Raw genomic sequence first — 20,929 nt, forward strand, 5'->3', positions numbered from 1 at the left:
TGACTTGCCCAAAGGGTGAGGCCTACTGTAACATTCTGAAACACCTGGTGCCTTCGAAGAAATATTTTTGTTTTTCTAGGGAATCCGGTAAACCAATCATGTTTTAATCCCGCACTGTTTCAGCCAATCGCCATCGAGGGATGTTACAAACGAAAGAGAACCGCGCACCACGGAACCTGTACATTTTGAAGAACTTGTGGATTTTATGATTCTACCTCAAACCCACAGTTTTTTGTTGAAGGTGGCTGAAGTTTTGTTGTGTCAGATCATTTGGCGTGAGAGACATCAACACTCGAGATTCGTGTTTTTGGCATCGAAACTATTAAACTGAACGCTGTAGATTAGAGCCAACCATTTTTTAATAATTCACTGTTACAATACTCGAAGTACATGTAGTCAGTTATATCATACTACACTACTGAAACCCCTTACATTGACAAATCACATCATAATTGCTTACAATTAAACGAGTCTAAAGCCACTTATCTTCAGAGTAACTGTTAAAGATTATTATGTCGACATCACGAGTACCTGACAGCTTTAAATTATATCATAATAAGCAAATTAATTAATAATTATTTCTTCTTATTATTTATTCATTGTGTTTCTTTGAGGTAAAAACATGCTCAACCAGTATGCACACAAGTAAAAACTGACCCGTGCAGTCAGGATAAGCAAGGCTTTCGTCAAGGATTTGTTTTGGGCTGGGTACCATTTTTTCAAGCGGGTATAGGCAAATGAAGGCAACACCAAAGCTGCCTTAAAGTTTAAAGTTGGAGGTGTCTAATCAGTTTCAATCAAAAGGGGTACTCAGGAAAAAACAACTCTGTTGAATGAATCTAGCATGACCGATGCCATGTAGATACATAATACATGATACATAATACATAATATTAGTAAAGCCCTCGTGCTCGGATAAATAAAACCTTGAGACTTAAAAGTTATCATTCTTCTTCTTCTTCTTTTTCTTTTCTCGGGCTTCCTCGCCAATTAGGTGCCTTTAGTATTTATGCAATTAAAATTTACGATGGATAAAACAACAAAACCTAATGAAGTTTAAGCTTGATGTTGAACGGGATTTAGAGCAAAGTCTGTTTTGGGCCTTGAGCGGCAAACGGCAACTGAATGCTTTCGCCGGCATTTTCCAACCATGCAAGCGTTTTAATAATAAAAAGTAAAGAACCTTGGCAAAGCATATCGGGTGTTATCGAGACAAGTAAAAAACTGAGAACACTCCCAGCTGCTGTCCGTGCCACACGCAAGCGAGCCAGTTATAGGAGACGTTTCCCGGCCTAAGAAAGAGACAACTGTATATTGTAAAAATGTGTCCTTACATAAATAGGTGTCCGTAACTCGGCAGTGATAAAGTGAAAAAAAAGATGCCGCTAAAATACCAATGTTCGTCTAACTTTTTTTGCGATTCGGACAATAAAATGCTTTTAAAGTGCTACTATGATCAAATTTTTATGCCTTGAGTTTTTTGGTTTATCACATAGAGTACCATGAAATATTAAAAACGCTGTTTACCGTTTGGGTATATCTGCATTGGTTCCGCAGATATTTCAGTTTGAAAAATGTGTAAAATATGCAAATGAGACGGCTGATTAAGTCATTCACCCAACCCAATAGAACATGTGGGAGGCGCGGTGGCCTCATGGGGCCTGGCCGGGGACATTGTTGTGTTCTTGGGCAAGACACGTTACTCTCACGGTGCTTCTCTCCACACAGGTGTATAAATGGGTACCGGCGTAATGCTGGGGGTAACCCTGCGATGGACTAGCATCCCATCCAGGGGGGAGCATAAATACTCCTAGTCGCTTCATGCTACGGAAACCGGAGATAAGCGCCGGCCTTAATGGGCCTTCAGGCTCGTAACAGAGACTTTACCTTACCTTTTTTTAATAGAACATCAAGAATATAAATAGAGCCATCTCGGTCAATTTGAAACAGAGACCATTGAAAACTAAACCTTCTTGCGTAGGCAACACACCTACGACTGTAAAGAAATTGGTTCCCATGGCAACTTTCTTTTTTCCAGTCCCCTCCAACCTGATTTCAATATTTTGGTGATCTCAGGCTAGAAATACACTTACCAACGCCACAAACTCGACCTAACATCTTTATATGCTGGCAGGATCATGCAGATGAGGCACTATTTGCAAATATCAAAACAGAACGCCAAAGGTGGCCTGCAAAGCCTTTAATATCAGGGAGGTCTGGAACCCAGTATGTTGCCATGGTAACAAAAATGGTATGCTCATATTGTGGAACACATCTACTAGAATCTTACTGCAAATTGGCTGAGATATCTTTCTCCATCATACTTGATCAAAATTTGGTTGGGTTTATGACGTCATCACTTGGCTAATTTGCATATTAAAAGAACTTGAATATCTCCAAAATGGTAAACAGTATTCTTCTTCTCGTACAGACTACATGTTTCCGTGCCAAAATGGCTTAGATAGGGAAGATGCAAATTTCGTCATAGTAGCACTTTAAGGACAATGATAATCGACGATGACGGCTTTTTATTTACTCGAGAGGTTTCAGGCCAGTCAATTTATACAACTTCCTAGTATTCTTGGCGCAAGTTAAGCGAAAGTGTAATATTAAGATTTCAGTGTAACATACCTGGTGTCTCATCATAAGTGAGGTAATTTCCCAAAGAATAATTGTTTCCGGCAACGCTAAGATATTTAAAGCGCTTTTAACACCAGAGGAATTCATACCTTAGGAATTCCTCTGGATGGCGATTTATAAAATCTAAGGCTTTTTCGCTATTTCCTAGATTTTGAATAGGAAAGTTTAGTCTGTGGCACATTTCAACAGCTTCTTTCATCAACTCTATGCTTTTCTCTAATTGCTCAGTCTTTTCGAGTAAGAGAACTTGATTGATCTTCAGCGCTACTTTCCACTTGTGATCTGCTTTCAACTCTCTCTGAGCGACATTCATCGCCTTTTCAAAGTACTCCATGGCTTCCGAGTAGTTCCCTCTTTTCATTTCACAAACTCCATAGTTCTTCAGCACATGAATGATTTCCTTGCAGTTCTCCATCCCTATCTGATTCGCCATTTCCTCCGCTTTTTGGTAATATACGAAGGCCTTTTCTACGTTCTCGTCGCCCTCGGTACTGAGGAAGAAGTCTCCATTTTCCTTCAGAGCATTAACGGTCATTAGATGTTTTCCAAGGCCTTGCGAAAATAATTCCAGTCCTTCCTGTAACTTTCGTTCGGCTAGAGGACGGTCTCGCATACGCTTTGCAAACCGACCTGCAAGTAACAGAGCTTCTGCCTTTTCTTGGTGATTTTCTTTCAACCTTTCCTTGCACACACGTAAAGCTGTTCGACTCAAATTGCGTACCTGACCATTCAAACGACGATCTCCTTTCTTTGAAAGGAAATCTGAGTAACTATTTAGGTAGAAGACTTCCGACACGGCGTTTTTGTCAAACACGGCGCGATTCTTTGAATAACAACTTTTAGCTGCTTTAAAATATCCTATAGACTGTTCCATTTGGTTTTGCTTTCTCATTTCATGCCCAAGAAGGCATCTAAGTTCCACTTCGCGCACTGGGTGTGATTCTGGAACCGTAAAAGAATCCAGCATTCTTTTCAAAAATTGAAAGTAAGATGAAGGCGTGAGGCCGAATTGCAGATACAAGCACTTTGCCAGAAATTGATCAAGGAAACTTTCGCAATTTCTAGCAATCTTCCGATCGTGATTTTCCATTTTTTTAGCGTAGACGTCAAGGAATGCCCAAAGATGTGTCTTTCCTCGTGGAAAGAGTCGATGGCTGTTTAGCAGGCGTCCTTACTCCATGATAACGTAATGTTTTCACTGAGACAATTCATGAAATGTGCACAAGCTGGTTTTTTCCCTTGTAACACTAGGTCAAGCTTACTTTCAACGACCTTCTTTGCAAAGCAGCAGATGAGGGGATGTAACTGATATCTGCGGGAACGTGGCTGCTCGATCAGAGATTTCGTCTTCAAGGAACGTAGGATGGAAAGAGGCGAAATCCCAGGACCAGCGAATGCCTCTATGACGGTTTCAGCAGCATCATCATCAAACGTTCCGGGAAACACGGACATAACAACGAATGCATCTTTTTGAGTATCTGTCAAAAGGTTGAAGGAAGTTTTGATCGCCGCTTGAACCGATACACCATCGTATTCTAGCTGAGCCAACGGGTTCTCCTGGAGGAGTTCCACCAGCTTTTCTTCGGTGCAGTCTGACAGAAGTGACCCTGCGATGCAAAGCGCCAATGGGGCGTAACCACATAGTTCTGCTATCTTGTCAGTCCTGCATAGTTCCTGGCGGATCTCTTTATCTTTGACCCTAGAAAAAAGAAGACGAGTCGCTTCTTCGGGAGATAATGGCTTAAGCCGAACGACGGTAAAAGGGAAAGGTGGACAGCACAATTCCTCTCTGGATGTGACGAGAAACGCTCCTTTGGTTCCCGAGAACTCTCTCATAGCACTCAGGGTGCTTAAGAACTTATCTTTATCGTCAAACGCAAGGATATCATCTACGTTGTCAAGGACAAATGTAAACTGTGTTGGAGTGTCCATACTCCACTTCGTGAGCCACTGTTCAGGATTCTCCGGTAGATGCACGTCCGTCTTGATAGAGTGAATCATTTCAATAAGCACCTCACTAAACGTTTTCTTTGACAGAAGACTACAAAACATTACAGTTCTTTCGTTTTCCGGCTCCGTTAATTTGTGTACCACGGCCTTCGCCAAAGTTGTTTTTCCAAATCCTGGTCCTCCAGTAATCTGCACCACAGCAAAATTGTTCCTTTGGATATATTCTAGTGTTTCTTGTAACTCTTGGCAGCGAACAAACATGTCTTCTTCTGGCTGTTGGGATTGGAGACTGATCGTTTCGTTATGCTCTTGCTGTTCCATTTGACGGGATTGTACGACCCACCACAAACGTCTTCATATACTTGTAACAGCATTTGAACGCTTCAAGATCTTGTAGGTCAATTTATAATTAAACGACTTGTCAGCGCCCTGCAATTTCTTGGAAATGACCTCGTCTATTTGCGTCTAGACAATTGAATTAGTTACGTTATCACCAATTCTGGGAAGACAACAATGGATTGGTTGATGATCGGGTCATGTCTCTTCTCGGAACGCATGGATCGTTTCCCAAGAAGGTTAAGTTGTTATAATTAATGTCTTCACTCGATTAGCTCTTTGGAAATTTGTTTTAATGGATCATGAGGGTTGTTTTTCAGTTCTAGGTGGCGAGATTGCCGAGTCTTCCATTTGAATGCGGCGCGTTATTTGCGTAGCAAGCCAATGGAAAGTCTTTAGTCAGCACACCCGGCCCCTCCAGGTTGCTTGAAACCCCGTGGCTGTTACAATGGATTTTGCAACCAATCAACGATTATTATTCGGTGATGACGTAATGCATTTGAACTTGCCAACGGTGTCTCAATATTCAAGCACTTTTATTGTAACCCTTACAATTCAGTGTTTGTTTGTATCTTTTAAATAGAAGAAGGATTTTGATTCAAAAGCAGGTCACATAAAGAGCGCTTACTCTCCTTACTCCTTTTAAATATAAGAGCGGTCCACAAATAAGCTCTGTACCTTACTTGAGTCGTGAAAAATTTAATAAACCCCTCGGTGTTTTCCAATTCGGTGTTCAACAGAATGCATTTGTAAGTATTTTCATTAAAATCCGGCCCTACACTGAAGTATCTGCATTATTACTCCTCAACTCAGCGTGAAACGTGTAATATTCAGAGATCATGATGTTTATGATTAGCCGCAGTTATTAAAATGCGTTAATTTTGTACATGATGATTTGTTCAACTGGGTGAAATCGGGAGCCCATTACCTATAGCCACAACACGTACTATACTCCTGAGATGGCTTGAGTTAACGTTGTCCCATATCTTTTAATTTCTAGCACTGCTTTATCTTTTCATCATTTTGAAAGACCTTACGTGTGCTGCATGTGATGTAATCAGTGGCGGACCACAGGTATCTTATGATTGGCTTTTGTGAAAACACTCGCGAAAACCCCACTGGGAGGTGCTTCTAAAATATAAATATGGTTGACTCAGAGGGTAAATATAGAAGATGGAATCTACGGGTAATGGGCTCCTGGTGAGATTTAGTAAAGAAAAATACATTTTAAGTTCAGACTTTTCCAGGTGGTTGGTATTAAACTTTCTGGGTCTCTTTAGTTCAAAGTGGTCAATATTTGAAATTGTAAACCACGGCCTTATGGCTATTAATTTATCGAGAGATGATAATTTTGACAAATTGGTAAAGTGATGACATCAATCCGATTGATCCATGTCCACCGTTTGAAGGATAATTTTAGAATTTAGCGCCATTTCTCAGAAGCAAAGAGCTCAAAAAGGTCTTTATTCCAGGAATTATTACCAATTCTTGGAAACGGCTTTCAATGGGTCGGATTATTATTTCTTCTCGAAAACCCTGAATAGTTTCTAAGAAAACAAACATTAACTCAACATTAAATATTGAAGGTAAGCCGATACGCATGCGATTTCATACACTTTTAGCTAAAAAACCCATATATGATAAGACAACTATTACATAACACAAAAACCTAATGCCAGGACCGTAGCCAGCATGAGGCAAACCGAGGCACTTGCCTCAGTAATTTTTCGTGATTTTTTTAAAATAAAGCGCGATTTTGGTGTTGTCTTTAAAATGTAATCCTCATAAGCACCTAAAATACCTAGGAAGAGAATTCAACCATGGACATTGCCTCAGTCACAATTTTTTTCTGGCTACGGCCCTGAATGCAATACTTTTTGAAACAATTTTAATAAATTAAAACAGCTGACTCAATTTACCTGCTGCAGATATCACAAACAACTTGTGCCAATTGGCCATTAATCATTGGATAGAAGATACAATTTTACCTGTTTTTGCACAATACAAATATATATAAAACACCAAAATTCGCTTCGCCGGTTCATCCAGTTAGTGTCCCAGCCATCCCAAGGATCGTTTTTTCTAATGTCTTGCTTCCTTTCAAAGAAAAAGCAAGTGCATGGTTCAGTTCACATGGTAAAAAAAACAATATTGTTAGGTATTTCAAAGTTCTATGCAAAATCAGTGTGTTTTTAAATCGTTGGATAAGTATGTGTAATCAAATGGCGACGAGTGAAATTAGGAAATAATTTCACTCGCGTTTTGTCAAAATTCTGATAATTTCCCGAGCCTTTAGGCGAGGGAAATTATCAGAATTTTGAGAAAACGCAAGTGAAATTATTTCCTAATTTCACGAGAAAACCATTTGATTATACCTTTTAATGTCGTGGGTGACAAATTACGCTCAAAACCGTAATTGTAAAATCGCTCGAGTACGTTATCCAACTGCTCGGGAAGAATCATCTCCAGGTTTTTCTCAAGGCTATTTTCGTCACGCCACTTGTCAAAAACTCTCACCCAGTTAATTGTGCTCTTTCACGTACTTAAATTTTCTGCCGCTTCTTTTAATTTCGTAACTTCTTCAATGGTCACTGTCTTAAATCTAGACGCCATCTTAGCTCTGATCGAGATACCAGAGATGTCACCATGGCAATTTTGTAATTTCACATGTGAAATTATAAATTAACGCTGAAATTTCGCCCCTAAATTAAGGAGTAATTTGTCACCCATGATATTAAAGAAGTAATTCAGAGGTTTAGTGATGAAATATCAAAATTCGTTATCTAAATCAAAAGTATAGACCGTTTTCACTCACTTGACAACTGGTCAAATTGGTTTACTAAAACGACAGGTAACATTTCCATAAAAAATTAATTCCCTGGGAATTGATAAGGTACAAAAACATCGCCGCCCGCTTATCATTGTAAAGGAAAATCAGCTAATTAGTATGGTTCATCTCCACCAATGTTTGTATATCGTTCCCTTATATGGCGGATAGAAGGTCAAAGGAAATGAACGCTGTGCCAGGGCTGACTACATTTTAATTTCTTTAATTGATAATCTGACTTAAATCTTCTTCTTGAAACTCCTTTTGCCCCGTTGGGCACTACAGTTCAGATTTTTTGTCACGGATAGCGGTTAGTGCTAAGATTAATTCGTTAAAAACATGAAGCTTGTTTCGGTGCGCGTACTGAACACTCTCATTACGATTACCCGTCCACGATTATTACATTTCCTCGGTGTCTTTTCACAAACAATAATTTTGTAATTAGCGTTCTTGGATTTAACCTGTGGACGCTTGTTGTTCAGGAGTAAAAGAGGTCAGAACTTCTTATAAGGTAGGGTATAGTTCCTTGGGAAATCTTTCTGGGTACAAGGTAAGAACTTTCCGGATCAATGACTTATTGCCTAAGTGATTGATGCTTTTCTGGCCATTGTTGAGTCTGTAGCACATATCTAGTCCTTCCTTCATTGATGCCTCCATTTTGTTTAAGAGTCCTTCTCTAACAGATGCTTCGTTTTCTTGTTTGTCAGCCATTTCATGATAGAGGACACCCAGGTGAGTTTTGACCATAACTTTCCATGTGTGATCCGCGTTCTCTAGCTCTCTCTCGCAAACGAGTTCTGCCTTTAAAAGCAGGTTCTCTGCTTCTTCAAAGTTGCCTTTTTTCATGTGACAAATTCCATAATTTTTTAGAGTTAAGATGCTCTCCTTTTGTTCGTGTGTTCCCAGCTTTTCCATAACTCCCATGGCCTTTTCGTAGTACTCTAAGGCTTTATCTAGCCCTTGGTCACTCTTTTCCGCAAAGAAAACAAAGTCTGCAAAGTCTTTTAAACATTGAGCCGTCATGAAGTGATCTCCAAGAAGTTTCTGGAACAAAGAAAAGGCCCGCTTAAACTTTTCGGTTGCTTCTGCGTTCTTCTTCCGCCGCTTAGCGTTTCTTCCGGCAAGCAAGAGGTTGACTGCGGTTTCGGGATGGTCAGGAAGATTCTTCTCGCAGATTTTCAATGCTTTATCGTAGAACATTTTGGGCTCAGGATCGTAAAGCCTGTTCGCCTCTGACAGAAAGCGAGCTCGGCTATGAAAGTAGAACACACGAGAAAGGACCTTCGTCTCGAATTCGTCCTCGTGTGCTGAAAAGAGGCGATGTGCCTCTTCCATGAGATCGTTGTATTCCGTTTTGTCACCAAGCCTTCTCTTTTCTTGACCAAGCAGACACAAAAGTTCCACACGATGCACTGGCTGAGATTTGGCCTGAAAATAATTGCTTTTGAGTAGCAGTTCCAAGGTCGCGATGTAAAGCTTCGGTGAGATGCATTTTCCCAAATACTCGAACCCTTGAGGAAGACTATCGAGGAACTTTTTGGACGAGGTTCCGATCTCGTTGGCTTCCAAACCATTAGCGAAAACGTGAAGGAAATGCTCAAAGTTTTGTCTGTCTGCACTGAAAGATTTGATGGCTGCTTTGCATGTGTCTTTTCCCCAATACAAACGTGTATTTTCTTCCAGGCGGGAAATGAAGTGCTTACAGGCTAATTCTCCGCTGTGGAATAAAGCCTGCGGATTTTCAGTTTCACCAATTGTCTTAGCAAAGGCACGGATGAGAGAATGCATCTGATATCTATGGGAACCTGGCTGTTCAACGACAACCAAAGATCTGTTTTTTAAAGAGCGTAGACTAGTAATTGGTAGAATTGCTTCCTTTAAAACGGCTTCGGCAGCTTTCCGATCAAATGATCCGGGAAATATGGACACAGCTACTAAAGCATCTTTCTCAGCCTTTTTCAAAAGATCAAACGAATTCATAATCGCTTTTTGGAATGATTCATCGTCATCTTCCAGGATAGTCATGGGTTCCTTTTCAAGATGTTCAATAATCCTCTCTTCAGGATAGTCTGACAGAAGTGAACCGACGATCGAGAGTGCCAAAGGGACACAGCTACAAAGCTCGACTATGGTTTCCACTTTGGAAAATTCTTCAATTTGGGTCCCTGTACGGCTGACACGAGAGATAAGTAAGTTTTTGGCTTCGTCGAGTGGTAGAGGGCTTAAATTTACTTCTTTCCATGAAAGACTCTTGAGTTGGACCCTTTTTCTGGAAGTAATTACGAAAGCTACATTCTGCTTCGAAAACATTCTCACGGCACTCAGGGTCTCTAGGAATAAATGTCGGTCTGCTTCCGACTCCAGTAGACTATCTGCATTATCGAGGACAAATACCACTTGGCTTTGGATCTGTTTGCTCCAGTTTTTTAGCCAATATTCGGGATTCTCCGGTAGCTGCCCGACTATCGTACCACATGAGTGGATCATTTCAGTTGCTGCTTCGAGGAATGTTGCCTTTTTTAGAAGACTGCAAAACAACACAGTATGCCCATTTTCTTTTAGTTTGTGGGCTGTCTCCCTGGCCACAGTTGTTTTTCCAAAGCCCGGTCCTCCAGTAATCAACACGACGGCATTTGTTCCACTCTGAAGGTATTGCTTTACTTCGTTGATTTCCTTAGAACGTCCAAATACTTCCGGCACTTCGTCTGGTAGACAACTGCTAGGCTCGTCATTTTCTTGCTGCTGCAATCTTCGCCATTTTTTGATGTGTTCCTCCACTGTGCGATACGTATCGTGATCGATCGGATCATTTTTGAGGCGCTGTATTTTTTTTCGCTGTATATAAACCAGTATTCCCTCCAAAGCTGAAGATATTTGGTCCCATTTGTTTTCGAATTCGCTTTCGGTAATGGCAGTAGAATGGCTATGGGACAGCTCATTTCTGAAAAATTTGATTCTGGCGATGTTCGCTTGTGTGCTTGCGTCGTTCGTAGCAGGCAGCTTGTGCCATCCTGTTACAGGCGGTGGTAAGTTGGAAATTTCTCGAATCAACAAATGCAAGAGAGTAATGTCAAACTGCGCAATGTTTGGTGGGTCACCAGTACCCGGAAACAACTTTTCCCATTGATCATCAAAAATGACACCTCTCGATTTTAGTCTCTGAAGCTTCGGCAAATTTTTCTTTAGGCCGTCCTCCAATGTTTCGGGGTGTATGGAAAACAAAAGAAATCGCTCCAAAGCAGATGTTCCTTCGTCGATGAGTAATCGAGCCAACCTTGTGCCATTGGTTTTTTCCTGTGATACACCACCGAATGCTGAGGATATAGTGTCACCACTATCAACAGACAGCGAAGAAGAACTCGTTGGTGATGCCATTCAGTTAAACAGAAAGAAGTCAACAGGAAATATTTACAACGTATCGAGACAAGCGTGTAAAGATAAAAATGGTCTTTTGCAGTGCGAACCGGCGATCGTTGACGGCTGTAATACTCTCGAAAATAAAAAGGGTTGCTTCTCAGTTAAGTATGCTTATACGAGTGTCGCGTAATCTTATGTGATGCCAAGATATGGGGCGCTGCTGGTCGAGCAATTCTTAACGAGAAACTTTTGTTGCCGGGATCCGTCCACAAATTTCTCTTGAGGCGATTTAGTTGACGCTGTTATCGCTTCGCTAACACATTCCTGTCTGTGAAAAATGTTAATCGATTCAGATGCTATATTTCAATTTAACCAATCAAATCCAAGATATTTTTGTCTCCGTTACGACGAGTTAGAGGTTCATGATATAATGTTTTTGCTCTTGCCTAACTTGTTCTTTAAAGCAGTTTATCCACTTGTTAAAATTACTTGGGACCTTATACTTTTGTATATTTCTAACTAATTTTGTAAGATGTAGGGTAAAAAGGAGCAAAATTGTTTGTCTTCTGGGAGACACAAATTGTATAACGTTGAATAATATTGTGGGAAGGAAACAATTCCAACACTGTTTCATTTATTCTCGGAAAGCCCCCTCTGTTTCTGAGAATTATTTACTTCGATTTAAATTACCTCAGCAGCTACGTGACGAATACAAACAACAAAACAAGTTTGACTCACGTAACTTACTCACGATGCCAATTAGTCATTAAGACGGCATAAGCAAATGATTGTTTTTAACCGGCTGATTAGGTCAAAACAATAAAACACAATCATGTGGTTCAGGTCTGGCGATACACCTTCACCCAGTTTCAACCACATAACCAGCTTTCCTTTATGTTCAAGTTCATCCATACGACAAACAGCCTTGGTTGTCTTGGTTAGTTATCTCAGATTTAAAATCTCTTATTAACCGTGGCCGTGGTCCGTGCTGTAAATTACAAACACAGACGAAACGAATCTTTACCTCGATAGAAATCGAAAAGAAAAATCATGCAAATGATTGTAACGCCATGAATGTATTTCAATAGAAATGGTCTAGACTAACTTTTACCCCTCAAGACATTCATTAACTACGTGCTTTGTTGTGAAGATGATCGCTGCATCTGGCGAACCGATATTTTTTTTCTGTGTTTTGTCTTTTTTCTAAGTGTTGTAAACTTGTTGTAAGTAGTTTGTCTATTGTATGAATCGTATTGGGTAAATATCTTGATGTAAGTAAACTGTAAGGATACTAACGTAAGTAAGTAAGTAAGTAAGTAAGTAAGTAAGTAAGTAAGTACTCACGTGAGTGCAAGGCAAGCATGACTGAGGACAGCTACTCTTAGAGTTATTTTCATAGAGTTATGTCGTAGAGTTAGAGTTAAGTTTCGAAAATCCCGAATTCAAGATTTTGGAAGCCAAAATTCAGAAAAGCTAACCTTAGGCGTAAAAACTTTTGTTTAGATCTTAGCTTTCATGCATAATCTTAAATACAGGATTTTGGCTGCCAAAATCTTGAATTCAGGATTTTGGCTTTCCAGAATCTTGAATTCAGGATTTTTGGAAACTTAACTCTAATTCTGATGTCATAATTCTATGCCGAAAATAACTCTATTGCCAGTCAACCTCGGCAAGCATCGTATTAAAAAGTGAATTGTAAAAAACCAGGTTCAGTAACTTACAGTACGGTCCGAGAAAGCGAGGTTAATAAGAGATATTTAGAGCGGTTTTAATACACCTTATTCAAGATGGCCGCCATGTTGGCTTTGCTATTATCATGCAAATTAGCTACTCACTTCTGAGGAGGCAAAAAACACAAGTTCGAGAGGTTATAACGAACATCTTAGCCACACAGATGATTTGTTTCACGTTCATTGAATGTTTATCACGTAAGTAGTAAAATAGAATGATTGCACAAGTTACTTTGATGTTTTTTAGTGAAAAATGAGCAGATAACGAAGTAGGAAGTCAAAATGTCAGAGGCAATCAAAAGATATAAAAATATTATAAAAGGTACTAAATTCTAAATTCTAAAATGTACTTTTAGCAATGTTATTTCTATATTTCGACGAGCCTATTTTCCGCAATTTGCCTTTTTTCCAATGTTTGCCCCCCAGCATAACACATGGCTAATTTGCATGACAATTTAAAAACCAACACGGCCGCTATCGTGAAGGCCTATTAAGTGTCATAAAACAAATACCAAAGTAATTCCTTCGACCAATCACAGCGAGTACAAACAGCGCAATGAACCAATGCGAATTCGTAGCAATTACATGTAACTTGCTCAAAGCGCGAGAAAAATCGCGCTTGCAAGTACTGATTGGTTTCGGTTTTCCATTTCATTGGTTGATAAACCGGCGCGAGATTTTTAACCAATCACCAAGCAGAGCAATAGATCGATTCGGCTATCTCACAACCTAGTTCCTAGGGTCTTCGCGGCTTCCAACATGGCGGCGGGACCGGAGAAGACCCTGGCACAAAGCGGATCACGTGACCAAATTTTGTCCATCTACATTTTTTTAAGAACCTTATTTTAGACACTTTTTGTACATGAAGACATTTTTAAAAATATTTTGTCGCGGACGTTAGCGTTACATTGCGTGATTTTGAAATCCGAACTGCCGAACCCTAAGACTTGGAATGTAAGCTATTGGAAATATAATCTCGGTGAACTTTAGACCTTTTTTGTGCTGTATGAGAGGAGACTTTTTCAGAGACAACGTGTCAAGCTAGAATCGTAGGAAAATAAATAATTTTAAAATTACATCAAGCGCGTGATTATTTGTCGCGAGACCCGTTCACGACAAAAGTGGCGACCCTACCAGGACACTGGAAAGCATGGAAGACCTTTACAAATCAATAGAGGCGAAACTACAACTTCTCACCTTTACGAATGGACAGACAAGCGACGCGGTGAAAAAGGAAAACTTCGCATCAGTAGAGAGATTGAAAACAACTTTAGCCAAGAAAGTGGACGAAGTTCATGACCTCAAGGTAAGAGTACAAGAATTGAGGTTCGAAGAGGGGGATGACGGAGAAGAAATCTTAAAATGGAGCACAGACCTTGAAGAAAAATTAAGCGTGTTTGAAAAGGCCATTGACAACCTCGGGTCAAAAATTAAGACGTTCAGGAGCGCGGCGCTCGAAAACGAAAAGAAAAGGGAGGAAGATGAAGCAGCTGTAATTAGAGAAAAGAAATTTCAAGAAGAGATGCGTTTTGAAAAGGAAAAATTAGAGCAGAAACTTAAATACGAGGCGAAAATCGAAGAAAACCGAAAATGCCAGATTAAAGAACAATCAATCAACGCGAAGCTGCCCAAATTACAAATTACAAGGTTCAATGGCACGCATACAGATTGGCTGAGGTTTTGGAACCAGTTCAAAGCAGAAATTGACTCGGCTGATGTGCCCCAAATCACCAAATTTTCTTATCTGAAGGAGCTGCTGGAGCCACGGGTTAGAACAACAGTTGACGGCCTACCCTTTACTATAGAAGGCTACGAGAGGGCGAAAAGCATTTTGAACACTAATTATGGAAAGGTTAGCGAAATAGTTAACGCGTATGTAAACAACGTAATGTCTTTGCCCGCTATCCATGGAACGAACCCCAACAAAATCATGGAATTTTACCAGAAGTTGTCCCCAAATCTTCAAGCATTGGAGACTATGGGTAAATTAAAGGAAATCAATGGTTACGTTCGAATGACGCTCGACAAGTTGGAGGGTATAAAAGGTGACCTCGCGCGCACCGATGACCACTGGCAGGAATGGGATTTTCCGAACTACTTGAAGCCTTGCGCAAGTGGACAGAAAGAAACCCTCCGAAATTGGAAGATAAATATCAGCAAGAAAAAACAACGCTGCCTAAGCCACCTCGATCAAGGACGTACCAGGCCAACCAACAAGACCCCAGAAGAAAGCCATGCGTTTACTGCGATAATTCATCTCACCAGTCCATCAACTGCGATAAAGTCACCACGATACAAGAACGGAAGAGACTGTTGAACGTAAAACAACTTTGTTTCAATTGTACTGGTGCAAATCATAAGGCCTCAGAATGTCGCAGCACTTCCACCTGCAGAATTTGCAAACGGCGTCATCATTCATCTATCTGTGAGAAAACATCTCAGCATCAAGAACATATGTTAGTGGCAACCGGAAGAGGCGCGGTTACCTATCCAGTCGTTGTAGTTAACGTGGGAGGGATACATTGTCGTGCCCTACTTGATACCGGTGCTGGGAGCTCATATGCTTCTGCCGCATTACTCGACCGACTAAGGAAACAACCAGTGCGAAAAGAGCTGAAACGAATCGAAATGATGATGCAGGCAACAACAAGAGAGATTGAAATCCATGAAGTCGTCGTTAAGAGCTTATCAGGTGCATTTCAGCTTCGGACCGAGGTAACCAAAGTAAATCGTGGTGTCCTGCTCAGCTTAGGCAACCCGGGATACAAGGACATGATTGGACGATACCATCATCTGAAAGGGGTAGAAATGGACGACATCGATACGAAAAGGGATTTACCAGTTCACCTTATCCTTGGTGCCAGCGAGTACGCTCAAGTCAAAACAGAGACCACACCCAGAATCGGCAAACCCGGAGAACCCATCGCAGAATGGACGCGCCTGGGGTGGACTATCTTGTCACCCGGAAGTGAACCAAATCTCACCAGCATGTTCCTAACACAAACTTCCGCTGTTGACTACGAGAACCTCTGCAGACTTGACGTGCTCGGATTACAAGACCATTCGGTTGGCGATCAAGACCTTGTTTACGAAGAGTTCAAGGAGCAACTCATAAGGGACCCAGAATGATGGTACGAGACTGGCTTACTCTGGAAGGGCAACCATCCACCTCTTCCCAACAATAAGCCAGGAAGTCTGAAACGCCTGGAGAACCTCGTAAAGAAGCTGGAGAAGCAACCAGGAATGTTGGAAAAGTACGATGAAATCATCCGAGATCAACTAGCCCAAGGAATAGTCGAGAGTGCCGAAGGCGAACCAGAAGGCAAAGAATTCTATATCCCACACAAACCAGTGGTGCGCGAGACGGCGGAGAGCACAAAAATCCGCATTGTTTATGATGCTTCTGCGCGAGCCTACCACCAGGCCCCATCCCTTAACGATTGCCTTGAGACTGGGCCACCATTGCAGAACAAGCTCTGGAGTGTGCTGACAAGGAACCGCTTCCACCCAGTGGCATTAGCTGGAGACCTAAGGCAAGCCTTCTTGCAAGTGCGAATAAGAGAGGAAGACCGAGACGCAATGCGGTTTCATTGGTTGAGAGATTTGGAGAGCAAGGAAGTTGAAACCCTGCGTTTCACACGGGCGCTGTTCGGGATGTTAACGTCGCCATTTCTGTTGGGCGGAGTAATCGAACAGCATCTTAACAACCTCCAACACAAGTATCCAGACACAGTAGACGAAATAAGAAGAAGCCTTTACGTCGATGATCTAATCAGCTGCGATAAAACGATCGCGCATGCACAGCATTTAAAGGAAATGTCCCAGACCATCTTCAGAGACGCAAAATTCGAGCTACATAAATGGCACTCTAATGTCCCTATCCTGGAGCGGCCAGAATATCGAGAGGAAGGACCAGAAGAGCAGCAGAGTTCTCAAGGATGCGAAGCCCAAACCTACGCCAAAGACCAGTTGGGTGTAAAAGGAGGAGAAACGAAATTACTCGGTGTGCGCTGGAACAAGGCCACGGACAAAATCCAAATCAGCTTTCCGGAAGCGATCGAGAATGTCACCAAGAGAGAAGTCCCGCGGAAGTTAGCAAAGATATATGATCCCTTAGGGTTAGCGTCGCCCATCACTCTGGAGGGAAAGATGCTCTACCGACAAGAGTGTGAGCTGCGAATTCCATGGGACCAAGAACTACCAAAGAAATAGACGGCCAGCTGGAAGACATGGGAGGGAAATCTTCCCGAAATAATTGAAGCACCAAGAAGCATCGTTCAGTACCAGGAAGAAATAACCAGCATTAACCTCCACGCTTTCGGCGACGCAAGCAGCCAAGGCTTATCAGCAGCAGTATACGCTGTGTCTCATCAACCCTCAGGTATATCACAGGGACTCGTAGCCGCCAAGTCCAGGCTTGCAAAGAAGGGATTAACCATACCGAGGCTTGAACTGGTAGCCGGCCATATGGCTACTAATCTGGTGCACAACGTGAAACAAGCCCTACAAGGATTTCCTGTAACAAGTGCCCATTGCTGGCTAGATAGCAGTGTTGCTCTCCACTGGATCAAGGGTGGTGGGGAGTACAAGCAATTCGTGAGTAATCGCGTCTGAAAAATGCAAGACAAGGAGTACATTCATTTCCACCACGTGGGGTCAAAGAAAAACCTGGCTGATCTGGGCAGTCGAGGAGGAAAAGCAGGAGAATGTGCGGATCTGTGGTTTCAAGGACCGTCCTGGTTACCATACCCAGAGAATTGGCCGTCAGACATCGTTACTAGCCCAAGCAAAGAAACTCAAGCTGAGGCAAAGGTGATCAAAGAAGTTCTCGCCGTGGCAATAGCAGACGACAAAGAACTTGACCAGTTATTACAGAAGTGGGATCTTTGGAGGGCGGTTCGAATTTGTTCATGGATAACACGGTTTATCCAAAACTGCAAGTTGAAACATCAACAGAAGATCAGCGGTCCTCTCAACACTGCGGAGATAAACCGTCGGATAGAGTTCTGGGTGCGAGATACTCAAGTCAGATGCCTGAATACAGCCAGTTTCAAAGAAGATCAGCTACGATTAAACCTTCAGAAGAACAAAGACGGTTTATATGAATGCAGGGGCCGCATTCAAGGAGATTATCCAATCTACTTACCCGAAAGTGCACTGTTCACCAAGAAGCTGGTCATGCACGTGCACACCCAAACCTTGCACGGGGGAGTCGGCATGACGATGGCGAAGGTTCGAGAGAAGTACTGGGTGCCACGGTTACGACGTTTGACAAAGAAAGTGATTAGAGGCTGTCATGGCTGCAAAAGATTTCAAGTGGCGGCACTCCCAGATCCACCAACAGGCAACTTGCCGAAGGAAAGAACAGCTGGATCAGTACCATTCAAGTTCATTGGAGTGGATTTTGCTGGACCAATTAAGTACCTCAGCAAGACCAAAAAGGAAATGAAGGCTTACATTGTTCTTTACGCCTGTAGTCTCACCCGAGCGGTCTACCTGGACCTGTTACCGAGCCAGAGCACTGACGAGTTCCTAAGCAGCTTAAAACGATTTATATCAAGAAGAGGGCGCCCCGAAAAGATCTTTTCAGACAATGGGAAAACCTTTGTGGCAGCAGCGAAGTGGCTGAGGAACGTTATGAAGGATGAAAGGTTGAACGACTTCCTCGCCAGACAAGAAATAACTTGGCAATTCAACCTCAGCCGAGCCCCATGGTGGGGGGGACAATTTGAGAGATTGATCGGCGTAGTGAAGCAGAGTCTGTACAAGTCCATTGGTAATGGGAACCTCAGATGGCACGAACTTGAAGAGGTCATCTTAGATGTGGAGAGAATTGTTAACGACAGACCCCTCGATTATGTGGAGGACGACGTCCAAATGCCGATACTGACCCCCAGCGTTATGCTCTTCGGCCAACCAAATCAACTCCCAGAAGAAGACCCGAGTAACATAGAGGATGACAGCCTCAGAAAACGAGCCAAGTACCTGCGAAGGTGCAAGGAGGTGCTGTGGTTGAGATGGAAAAACGAGTACCTCAAGTCCCTCAGAGAGCGCCACAACCTTAACCAGAAAACCAAAGAAACAGCCTTGACTCCGGGAGACGTTGTACTTATCAAGGGTGAAGAAAGAAATCGAGGATTGTGGAGGATCGGTGTAGTGGACAAGTTAATCCCTGGTAGAGACGGGATAGTGAGAGCAGTGCGACTGAGGGCTGGAAAATCTTTCCTGGAACGACCAGTTCAACATCTCTATCCGCTTGAGCTGTCCTGTGACAGAAACACCCAAGAGGGGACTGCTAGATTGAATGCTCGAGCTTCAGAGTTCCAACCTAGACGTGCTGCAGTCAGTGCCCGTCAGCGCATAGCTGCGATAGCAGAAGATGAACTAAATGAGAACTGAACTTTTCAATGTGATTTAGAGTTGTTAATGTTATCGTTTACCTTGTTCAATTTATATTTGACATCATAAGAGTCAAATAGGGGGAGAGTGTCGCGGACTTTAGCGTTACATTGCGTGATTTTGAAACCCGAACTGCCGAACCCTAAGACTTGAAATGTAAGCTATTGCAAATATAATCTCGTTGAACTTTAGACCTTTTTTGTGCTGTATGAGAGGAGACTTTTTCAGAGACAACGTGTCAAGCTAGAATCGTAGGAAAATAACTAGTTTTAAAATTACATCAAGCGCGTGATTATTTGTCGCGAGACCCGTTCACGACAATTTTTTAAAACACCTTTTAAAAGATTTATAAAAAAGTTTTTAAAACCTTTTTTTTTAGACTAGTGAGCAGCACACAGCAACAGACCTTGTCAACTTGCTTTTATTTCTCCGACCGGTTTCGTCTTATTACGCAGACTTCATCAAGGAGTTTGAACAAGATGGTTAAAAGGAATTTGTTAGCATACCTTATTTACAAAGTACAAATCACGTTCGAGGAAGGTGTGAACAGCGAAAAACAGTACGTAGATTTTTGGGGCTCACGGATTTAACGTTTCTGTCACTCTAATATACCTTAATTTGGCCATCTGAAAAGAAATGTGCAAAGAAATTACAAATTAGTAAAATGGTAATAATGGCAGCTTAGTTATGTTGTAGTGCCTTGGGTAAAAAGCTGTTCTTGTGTCTATTTGTCCCAGAAATGGGGACTGATTTCCGACAATTTGTTCTTAAGTTATAGTCAAAATGTCTGGTAACTGCAGCTCGGTTGTGTAGGGGGTGGCTGTTATCATTGCTGATCTTATTCAGTTCTTTGGTAGTAACTTCTTTTCTATTCGACTCGAGGGACGGTAAACTGTCTGGTGGGAGACCAATAAGTCGTAGACACCTTTTCTGGATACGCCCCACCTCGTCTTTTAAGTATGAAGGAATTCCTTCCCATACGGGAGCACCATATTCCAAGATAGGGAAGTATTGGGGTGGTATAGATGCTGAGACCAACCTCTTTAGGTAATCGCGCTTTAGAATATCCGCTTTGAAGATTTTTTGGTAATGTTCTCAACATGTGCATTCCATTTAAGGTCATCTTGGAACCAAACTCTTAACAGCTTGAAATGATTAACTCTCTCGATGGTAGTTGATCCGATTTGGAGCAGTGGGGGTTCTGAAGTTTGACGAAAGTTGATGCACATGTCTTTCGTCTTCTTTAAGTTTATTGCCATCTTGTTATCGTCCGCCCATGCACACACAGAGTCCAGTACACTTTGCATATCGCTGATGCCATCAGGTTGTAGGCACGAGTAGATGTTGCAATCGTCGGCGTGCTTACATGTACTACGTTGGTATTACTGTATTCACATTATCCCTCTAGAAAGTATGTGTATTCTACTATATGAAGTACCACCTATAGGGATAGGCTCTTTAAATAAGTAAATCTTTGTTTCTCAAAATACTTGTGGCATCTTGTACTCACTTGCTGTAATTTACAAGGGCTTTGTCCTCATTTTTCGCTGTCTTAAATATTGTCAACTGAAATGATTACAATAATGGCTGATGCCAAGTTTAATTTATTTTTATGCCTTGCTGTTCAGTTTAGCAGTCAGTACTTTTGAATCACGGGAGATTATTACTTTTTTCCCGCTGATCATGTATC

At 41.8% G+C, this 20,929-nt stretch overlaps 3 protein-coding genes and 1 pseudogene across 3 annotated transcripts; 1 reads left to right on the forward strand and 3 right to left on the reverse strand.

Moving 5' to 3' along the window:
* Positions 1 to 2,487: 2,487 nt before the first annotated feature.
* LOC138046008 (uncharacterized) lies at positions 2,488 to 3,730 on the reverse strand. The gene has a single exon (XM_068892696.1). The coding sequence runs from the start codon at positions 3,728 to 3,730 to the stop codon at positions 2,708 to 2,710; it is 1,023 nt and encodes a 340-aa protein (XP_068748797.1). The 3' UTR covers positions 2,488 to 2,707.
* Positions 3,731 to 3,798: 68 nt separating this feature from the next.
* LOC138046009 (regulatory protein AfsR-like) lies at positions 3,799 to 4,911 on the reverse strand. Its single transcript, XM_068892697.1, has one exon. It carries the CDS (start codon positions 4,909 to 4,911, stop codon positions 3,799 to 3,801), a length of 1,113 nt encoding a protein of 370 aa, XP_068748798.1.
* A 2,143-nt stretch (positions 4,912 to 7,054) lies between these two features.
* On the reverse strand, positions 7,055 to 11,537 carry LOC138045284 (nephrocystin-3-like). The gene has a single exon (XM_068891724.1). It carries the CDS (start codon positions 11,126 to 11,128, stop codon positions 8,258 to 8,260), a length of 2,871 nt encoding a protein of 956 aa, XP_068747825.1. The 5' UTR covers positions 11,129 to 11,537; the 3' UTR covers positions 7,055 to 8,257.
* A 2,353-nt stretch (positions 11,538 to 13,890) lies between these two features.
* On the forward strand, positions 13,891 to 19,547 carry LOC138045276 (uncharacterized; annotated as a pseudogene).
* The last annotated feature ends 1,382 nt before the right edge of the window (positions 19,548 to 20,929 follow it).

This window comes from Montipora capricornis, chromosome 4 (genome assembly GCF_036669925.1).
Source record: "Montipora capricornis isolate CH-2021 chromosome 4, ASM3666992v2, whole genome shotgun sequence".
NCBI classification, from domain to species: Eukaryota; Metazoa; Cnidaria; class Anthozoa; order Scleractinia; family Acroporidae; genus Montipora; species Montipora capricornis.